Raw genomic sequence first — 9,762 nt, 5'->3', positions numbered from 1 at the left:
CATTCTTTCTAAGTGACACTTGTATTCAAACATATTGTTGTATTTAAAAGTATTAACACTCGATAAGACACTAGAGCCTCAAATGTCTTTTAATAACATTTTATAGATATACGATATTATTATTATATATTCATAATTATTTAACATACATTATTATTTCTAAATCTAAAAATATCTTACATCTAAATTAATAAAATAAAAATTGTTTGATTTGTAAAAATTATTTTATCATGTACTTTGATGAATTTCATTTATAATATTAAATTTAATTTAAAATGTATTTTTGCGTAAGACATAAATCTATTTTTTGCAAACGTTTTATTTAAAGAAAATTGTTTGTTGAAACATGAATATTTAAATTAATTGTCAAGTAATAGTGATGGGACATTATTTAACATTATATTATTCTTAAAAATATATTAGCACAACATTAAACAACTATGATATATATTTATATAGAAAATTGCATTACTACAAGCCTAATAAAAGCTAATCAATAGACAGTTGCCTGAAAGATCCATCTATACCAAAGAGCTCATCATAGTTAGTCGGCTTGCCCGGTCTGAGAGACTCATTAGCCTTTATCGAGTCTTGGGCTTTGAACCAATCACGGTAGTCTATTAGTTTCTGAGTCCATTGAACTGAAAAAAAAGTAGATTGTTTTAGATTTGTTTTTAGTTAGTTCATCGAATATCTGTTTCTAATTTTAAAAGTTTTCGTAACCGAAATATATGGGCCTAGCACGAATAAATGTGACAAATGCCATCGTATCGTCATTGTCAAGACACCAATTGTTAAGACACCAAAAATCTTATACTAATTTGACATAATTGAACATGACAATTCGAAAGCGATTGTCGCAAATACTTGTACTAGGCCCACTATAACTAATACGTGTTGCTATCTTTGTTTTATCAAAGTATAAGTGAGATGACGATATGTTTTTGTTCATGTTATCGACAGTGGAAACTCACGGCTATGAGATTCGATACTTTACCTTGAAGTTCTTCCATAGTTCCGCATTGACCGCCATATTCTTCAGGCAACATTTCCTGGGGAACGTATTTGTACAAATCCTTCAGCTCTTTGTGAATGAAGATCTGTAAATATTTTTTTATTTTAAACTAGCTGTCGACCGCGACTACGTCCGCACGGAATTAAAAAAATAGTAAATAGCCTATGTGTTCTTCCAGACTATATTCTACATCTGTGCCAAATGTCAACAAGATCCGTTGAGCCGTTCCGGAGATACCTTTAAACAAACGTCCACCCATCCCATTTGGTTACCAATTCGTTGGTAAACATCACTAATTAAGGTTAAATCGCATTCGTCCACTTCTTGTCTACACCTACAAGTACAGTTTGAACTGATGCTGCCCGAATAGACGAGGAGTGAACGATAACGTTAACCTTAAGACTGATAAGTTGTCAAAGTGAGTCTACTTGTGTCCTATTAGTATATACATCCAGGCAGAACCAGTTCAACCTGTACTTGTAGGTGTGGAGAAGAAGTAGAAAATTAGTTTAATATTAAATTTTTTATCAGTTTACTTACCCTCTTCCTGATCTTTTCCTTGAGGAATGGCTTTACAAAGGTAAGAAATCTTTCAACGATAGGTGACGTATTAATAATGTGCACTTCTTTCAATTTAACTGGATAAGCTTCCTGAAATAGTTTAAAAAAATATAATTATAAATTGTGTGTAAAACGACAAACTTACCGTTGATTTCTGAGACCAAAATCTCTGTATAAAACATATCGTCATCCCTGTCATTATCTTTGACAATATGTTTTAAACGGTGATTTTGGTTTCAAAAACCCACGTTTAGCTGGATAAAATACATCACCCACATATATAAATCATTATATTTCTAGTTTTTGATGTCATACCTGTACGCAAATCATGAACTTCTTGACAGTAGTGGGTGAGAGTCGCGCGAGTAGACTGGGGCCGAGCACCGCCGCGTCCAGCACGTAGATGTCTCCAGCCACGCCTTGCACTTCCTCCATTAGCCGCACGTCGCCTACCATCAGTGCTAGCTTCAGAGTGTCCGTGATTTGTTGACCGTCCAGACTAGGGTGGACACCTAGACACAGACATAGGTTTTTTTATATAAGAAAAAGTAGTGACAATGATTCCGACTGTATTCACACGAAACAGAAATAAATAACAATAATTCATTGACAATGAATTTGACTGTACTGTACGATCACGATAGGATTAAGGATATGATTCGAAGACCGTTGTTTCATTTAGGGAGAAGACAACGGAATGGGCATGCATACATGCGAAAATGGGCGAAAATTGTAGAAAAAATTGTAATTGTAGTTAGTGGCAGATGTAACAACAAAGTATAATCCTTTAAGAGATGTATAAATTTAAGAAATATTTAGCAATTTACGATTTATCTATATTTTGTTTCATAATACAAATTCTTTAGATCAACAATGGAATCTCATTTATATTATACGAGTATATGCGAAAGTTTAGATGGATGGATGTTTTTATCTTCGTAAAGGTTCCACGAATCTTGATTATTTTTGGCACAGATGTAAAACATAGTCTCGAAGAACTCAAGACACTTATAAAGATTTTTTTAATTCCGCGTGAACGGAGTCACGGGCAAAAGCTAGTCATACATAATACTGATGTACTTTACGAATAAGGAAGAACTACAAGCGTTTGATTCGATCTTCATGTTAATTTAAAACGTGATCTGCGTTTTAATAAAAATACTTAGAAATAACTTAAACAATGAACATATAAAATTAGGATATACTCTATGTTGAACTGAATATATATAACATTTAATAAAGTTTTGAAACTAACTAAACGCATATATGTATATCGATTGTAGGCAAAGATAAAGTTAATATTTATCTATACAATTGTCAGGTACATTTTTTATTATCGTGATAGTAAAGTGGTCAACCCTAATGCATTGATATTTAATGTATTGAGGTGATTTTCACTGTATAAATCCTTATCGGTATCTCAATTTCTTCATAGAGAACGAGAGATATGTTTTTGTTATGTTTCAGAAATGGAAATCGACGCTTAATTAAAGACCTTACCTCGACATATTGTGACCCGTCTTCCATTCGGAGTGACACCAGGGAGAGGTGGTCCTTGTCTAAAATATTATAAATACAATTAAAATTAATTTTTAATATTTCTAAAATCCTAGGATACAGCATAGAAGATTAAGGATTGAATGGTTTTCTACTCTCTAAAAACATTACCTTCCAACGGAAGATCTTTATCAAAAGAACAAACTACTTCTCTCTAGTCAATGTGTACAAAAAACATCGTCATGTCTAATAATTGTTTACACAATCAGTTATTGCCGTGACTATTACGCAGCTGGACGATCACGACACAGTGACCTTGAGCTGTCCAATGCTAATCTTACCTCACCTCCACTTGAGAAACACAACTTAAATGCTAAAGTAATTATTGCTAAATTTGCTTGACACTATTCTATATACTCTAGTCTGTGTGATTCGTCTTCAATATGTTTATATCGTACAAAACGTTGAACATTTTATAATAGATTATAATGGTTTAAGTCAATTCGCTGGACTTAGAACTCATACCCTAAAACAGAATCTAAACTATCAAATTTCAAAATTACTAGGATAAGAACTGAGGAAGGAGCAACACAGGATATTGTTTTCATCTGTTCACATTTAGAAGACTTGGACTACATCATCATCATCTTAATAATCAACCTGTATTTGTCTGTTGCTCGACACAGGACTACCCTAGTGCCTCCTACAGTAGAAGGTGTTTTCCACATACATCGATTTCCCACCGTCCGCACTAAGTCATCGGTCTACAATATATTATTTTATTTTTATACTTACAGTTTTCCCTTCAAGATCTCTCTAAGCTCAGGACTGGTGGCATCTCGGTTGGAAAAGAACTCGGGACATGCGGCGCGCATTGTGAAGTACATGTCCAGCTTGCGTTTGCATTTCTCCAACGAAAAACTGCTGCCGCGCAGGAATGTCAGTAGCGGCATATCCTCTATTAGACATAGAAATTAATATAATCAAGTCGTTTCAACTGCATTCGTTAGAAGATCTCTTTAAGAAGAATTCAGAGAAAACATGGTCTATATATTGGTTGATTAGATCTGTACTTTTGTCCAATTGTTTACAGGAGTTTAGTAATTTTTTTAATAATAAATATTGACTGTCGTGGTTCAAATTATTTTTGTTACAATTTTACCAACAATGTACTTTTCACCTGATAATTACAATCTTAGTAGATAAATAATACTCGTTGAAGGAAAGAATTGACGTTGGTATTTTTTATTTTTTTCATGATATTTAAGGTTTTTTTAAGTAGGGTATAAACTATGGTTAGCAACGAATTGCTTACCCCATTCATCAGGTAAATGCGGTTGCTTCCTGAGCCATTCTTTGATCGCCGCCAAATCCTTATAGCGGGTGTTCACGTCTTCCTTTAATTCTTCTCGAATCTTCTTTGATATTTCACCCGAAGGTTGGACTAATAGGTCGGTCTTAAGCTTCATTTTTTACTGTAAATTATAAAATATTAAATTGTATTTCTACATGATTTTTTATCTATTTTTTCTTGAAATTATTTTATAATAAGTATAATTAAATTTTTTGGGACGCAAGAACAGTAAGGAAATGCCTAACTTCCAAATTTAAACGACAGTACCTCTATTGACTTCTATAGTTTAGTTTTGTTTTTATTATAATTTATGAACTTCGTCACTTTACAATCTGACTAGACATATTGTGAATCCTATCAGTTACATACGATTTATAGTCACGTATATTAAATTATGATTGTTTTGGTAAGTGATTATTTTTATTACTTTCTCGACCTCTACTACGCTTTATTCGGATACAATGTTTCGCAGTTTGTAATTAAGCAGTGTAAACACGAAGTCCAACAGAAATTGTGTAATTAAAAATACATGGGATGTTGTATAAGAATGTGATAGGTGTAGAAATGCTGAGCTAAAGGTTTGCGAAACAGTAAAATGAGTTATTATCCGACGTTGAAGTAATGTAGCAAAAGCTTAGTATGGTTTTGAAAATTTATTAGGTAGTAATATTGTAGCGTAAGCAGCTTATTTTGGTGTACTTTTAGAAGTAATTTAGAACTATTTATTTCACATTACATTTAATTTTAAGAAATTGGGCCAGCTGTAAAATCTTAAGCCGAAACATTAAAGTTAAAACCTTGTGTACCAACCCCACGTGAGTAGGAAAAAGCCAAGGAGATGATGATGAAACAATTTAACCGCTTTTAAAATTATTATGGCATTAGATTCTTATTATTTTTAGAGTGACATTGGTACGGTAATACGACCGTAATAATGAAGTAAAATATGAGAAAAAAAAACTTGAGAGGTGTCAAGGGACACCCGGATGGAACGAAGTTTCTTTCGATTAATTAGTGAAGGAACCAATGTTTATTCTATGAATAAAAAACTTAAATCTTCACAAGAAGTACATTTTATTTCTATGAATTTTCGTTATATATTGTCACGTCGTTGCCATGGTGAAGTAGCGCTTATTCGTCGTTAACATACTATAGCAAAAAGTGTCGTGACAACTTTTCGTAAGATTTTTTTCCGTCTAGCCCCCTTTCACAACGCGCGATAAGGAACTTCGTTCCAAAAATGTATACAAATTGTTTTTATTATTTCCTCACAGATTAGTGATTAAGATCCATTTTATATTCTAACAAGTATTAGGTTATGTAATTATGAGTACTATTTAGTAATAACAAGTTATGTAATTCCAAGTCATTTCCAATGAAATGAAATGTCTATCAGCTTAATACTCTGTAATTTTGTGAACTGTCATCAGATAATTCACTATAAGTATCACAGATAAATTATAGAACCCATAATGACTCTAAGAGACTTGTTGTCTATGATTATTTAATGGTGAAAAACCATTGATATCATGGCCATAAACAAAGGAAACTATCAATATCTTAAGATATGAATGGATTTGTAACTTTCTACTTTTATAGTTATTAATGATCGTCCATTGTTCGAATTTCGACTTCTCGTATAATTTAAGTTTGAACTTTATAGAGGTTCTTTTGACAAAGACCAATCTAATATATAAAATTCTCTTGTCACAGTTTTCGTTCCCGTACTCCTCCGAAACGGCTTGACCGATTCTCATGAAATTTTGTGAGCATATTCAGTAGGTCTGAGAATCGGCCAACATCTATTTTTCATTTTTTTTAACTCCGCGCGGACGGAGTCGCGGGCGAAAGCTAGTAATCTATAATTAAAGATTTTGTCTTTAAAATAGCATTATATACTTTTCTGTACACTGACATTGTGTCTAACTTCACGTTAATTCGTTCGCGCAATTTCTTTAAAAAAACGTATAATAGTAAATCTTACTAATATTATAAATGCTAATGTTTGAATGGATGGATGGATGGATGTTTGTTTGAAGGTATCGCCTGAACCTATCATAGTCTGAAAGAATACATATTTATCATGTTTTTTTATATTTCCGCGCGGACGGAGTCGCGGGCAACAACTAGGTTTATAAGACTTAATTACATACATTCGTCATCGGGTATTCAATCTTAAAACATGGTGAAAGATATCAAATTACATAAACTCGGTCTCACGATGTGTGTCAATTTAAATTACCGCGATCGACTTGTGAGAGAATCTCGACCTACATTTCGAAGAGAAAACAGACTCAATAATTTAAATGTAGATCTTATTAAAATTTGTTTTTATGTGCTCAAAATTACGTGTAGCGTTTTGGCTCATTTCGTTACAAGGAGAGCTTTGCATTGTGAATATTGAAAGTGCAGAGTTGTTTTAGATTTAGTGAAGTTTTTGTTTTATATAACAAGTGTATTTCTTTGTTTTAATACAACAAAATCTTGAATAGTTACAAGTTCAAGATAAATACGTGCAATAACGGGCAAGAAGTCAACGTCCTCTGGCGCTAAAGGTCTAGAGCAATGCAACGGCATTCCTTGAATCAGTTATCATTTATCTATGATGCAGTTAACCGTGAGTTTACACTGCGGCAACACTTGTATAAGAACTTATTGTTATCTCCGTTGTATTCACAGAGAAAGTAAGGGATACGATATTTTTTGTACATTTGTTTCGACAATGAAAAACCGCGGATAGAAAACCGAATAAACAAAAAACAAACAAACATAATTCCTGTCCTGACACATCTCTCGCTTTTTCTACATTCATACATCTACACACACATGTAAGTCGGTTTCGGGTGCTCTTAATACCGCCCTTGTTGAGTATTTCATAAAACTGAACGGTAAAAGTACGTATGGGACACGCAAAATACTCGCCAGTCGTGGAGTTGCGGAAATCGAGGCCTTACAACAAGTACGTATGGGACCGAATAATTGTATTACTTGTGTAAATATATAAATACCATAAGATGTTAATCGTTAATATATGAAAGATATAAACAAGACAATTATCTCAATGGGACGTAGAACATACAATATATTATAACCTAGCTACGTTCCTAGACTACGTTCTACATCTATGTCAATTTTCATCGGGATCTGTTTAGCTATTTTAGAGATACTTTCTAACAAACATCCATCCATCCATCTAAACTTTCATTTATAATATTAGTAAGATTCATACGCGATCAGCACCCTAACCATCTTGATAGTCAAAATAACATAGTATAGCAGTACAGTTTCTGTGTAAATTGGTCTAAAAAATTCTTCTTTCTGCATTCTAGAACGTTCGGTTTTTTTTATATAAAATATATACAGTGAAAGTATGTATTGAGTAAAAAAAAAGACAGTCTGTGAACTAAAAATCTGTTGATAAAAAGTAGTGATATTCTAGGTCACAGAAGTGCTTTTATTTTATAGACTAAAGTACTTTTTAGTTTCATCTTCCGAACTTCTTTGTTTCCAAAGAGTCGCAGAATTATATTGTACAGCGTCCCACTTGTGAGCCTAACCATATAAAACGTAGACAGTGTTTCAATTACACTTTACTTTAAACACAAGTCAACCTTTTCATTGCACATATTAGACATTACCAGAAATTATAATGAAATACTAGCGGTCGCCCGTGACTTCGTCAACGCAGAATTTAGAGGTAAGTGGTCCGTGTAAGTTACCTTGGCAAAGGCCCGTCAAAATCGTCGTCGTTCCGGAGATTAAAAAATTTAACAGAGACAGATAAATATTTATAAAATTCGATTAGTAGTTTGGCGCTTTCAATCTCTTCAGTTTTATCTTAAAATCTACGCGGATATGGACTTATAGTTAATAAAAATTATAGCAAAATACCGTCGTATATGTGAAATATATATATTTGTTTAAATTGTTTGCTATCGTATATGTTAAAACTTAAAATACATAGTATTATTGCTATAAATGTATTTTCGCAATTAGGTGTGACATATAGTATGGTCTAAAAAAAATCCGTATTGTGCAAAAAACGCGAAATCTTTTTATTAATCCTTTAAGATATTAAACTAAATTAATCATTGTAAAATATTTATGAAACTCGAGTATTTAAATATGTATATAATATTTAAATAGGTTTTTTTAATATCACAGTTCAAATTAGAATTTTCACGTAACATTTAACTATTTTATATTAAACTAGCTTTTTCCCGCGACTCCGTCCGCGCAGAATAAAAAAAAAAAAGAAAACGGGGTAAAAATTATCCTATGTCCTATTCCTGGTTCTAAGCTACCTGCCCACCAATTTTCAGTCAAATCGATTCAGCCGTTCTTGAGTTATAAATAGTGTAACTAACACGACTTTCTTTTATATATATAGATAGATTAAGTTACTAAATTGACACGAACATATGTGAATTTAATTTTGAAAATCCGCTTGTAATAAAGGAAAATAAAGTTGGATATTTATAATTACTAAATTTCCTTACACTTAAGTAAAACCATGAATGATTCTTTTGCTTCTTTGTTTTTTTTAAAGTATGTAGTAGTCCTTGTAATAATTCCAATAAATGAACTTTTATATCAAACAAACCTCGATACACGGATGTAGCGATGAAACAAAATGGGAACTTTCACTTTCAATAAACATCTTACGGACAGTATTACGAGGAAATAAGATGAATATGCATCGAAAGTATTCAACAAGTATTCAAAAATTACATTTTTCATTATAACTTAGTGGTAATTTTAATATTTGATTAAAAATTAAATTATCAAACTACGCAATGAGGGTAGAAAGAAATATCGCAAGTTACTTTGTCTTTAAGTTTCACAACTTTATCTAAAATATTCCCACATATGATGGTGTTGAAACTTCAACTCCAAGCAGGTTCTTAAGCAATACCCGAAATCTTTACTATACAAAGACTATCAAATAAACTTTAATTTTCATCATACCAGAAACAAAAGACTTTTAACTTTATATTAAACACCATAAAAAAACAATTGAATTGGCAATGGATTACAAATTTTAATCGAACCTTTCTAATTTCGAAATTGATTGCAAGAATTAAAATAAAAAAAAATAACTAAAAATATATTTTTTAAATCAGGAGAATGAACTTACCTTTGCTCGATGTAAACAAATTAAAAAGTTTCAAAGCGTAATAACTTTCCCCTGTCGACGGAGTGACGTCCGCAAAGCACCAACAACAGACTGTTACTGACCCACTCTTGTGCTGAGCGGTTGGGAAATGTTGCACTTCGGAGTTAACCTGATGCCTCGTTTGAACGCGTCTGATCTACTTGATCAAGTACTTGATAG

The 9,762-nt window shown here is 32.3% G+C and overlaps 1 protein-coding gene across 2 annotated transcripts; it reads right to left on the bottom strand.

The window, feature by feature from the left end:
• Positions 1-445: 445 nt before the first annotated feature.
• Positions 446-9,676, bottom strand: LOC106714556 (alpha-tocopherol transfer protein-like). Of its 2 annotated transcripts, XM_014507629.2 has the most exons (8): positions 9,565-9,676; positions 4,389-4,548; positions 3,869-4,031; positions 3,077-3,135; positions 1,892-2,088; positions 1,556-1,666; positions 998-1,100; positions 447-641 (listed from the first exon to the last, which is right to left on the bottom strand). In XM_014507629.2, exons 2-8 carry the CDS (start codon positions 4,540-4,542, stop codon positions 490-492), a joined length of 939 nt encoding a protein of 312 aa, XP_014363115.1. In that variant the 5' UTR covers positions 4,543-4,548; positions 9,565-9,676; the 3' UTR covers positions 447-489. The 2 variants fall into 2 exon arrangements, with proteins under 2 accessions (XP_045539102.1, XP_014363115.1); XM_045683146.1 differs by lacking the exon at positions 9,565-9,676 and having other exon boundaries at positions 446-641.
• Between the last annotated feature and the right edge of the window lie 86 nt (positions 9,677-9,762).

This window comes from Papilio machaon, chromosome 21 (genome assembly GCF_912999745.1).
Source record: "Papilio machaon chromosome 21, ilPapMach1.1, whole genome shotgun sequence".
Taxonomy (NCBI): Eukaryota; Metazoa; Arthropoda; class Insecta; order Lepidoptera; family Papilionidae; genus Papilio; species Papilio machaon.
The sequence above is the reverse complement of the archived record's forward strand: the minus strand, read 5'-3'. Positions and strand labels throughout refer to the sequence as shown.

What these genes read in the sequence shown, in the direction of transcription:
- LOC106714556 (XM_014507629.2), bottom strand. Translation starts at nt 4,542, where the DNA reads ATGAAGCTTAAGACCGACCTATTAGTCCAACCTTCGGGTGAAATATCA. An exon ending in ACGGGTCACAATATGTCGAG is followed by an intron (nt 2,089 to 3,076) that starts GTAAGGTCTTTA and finishes GTCTGTGTCTAG; the next exon opens with GTGTCCACCCTAGTCTGGAC. An exon ending in AACTATGGAAGAACTTCAAG is followed by an intron (nt 642 to 997) that starts GTAAAGTATCGA and finishes CTTTTTTTTCAG; the next exon opens with TTCAATGGACTCAGAAACTA.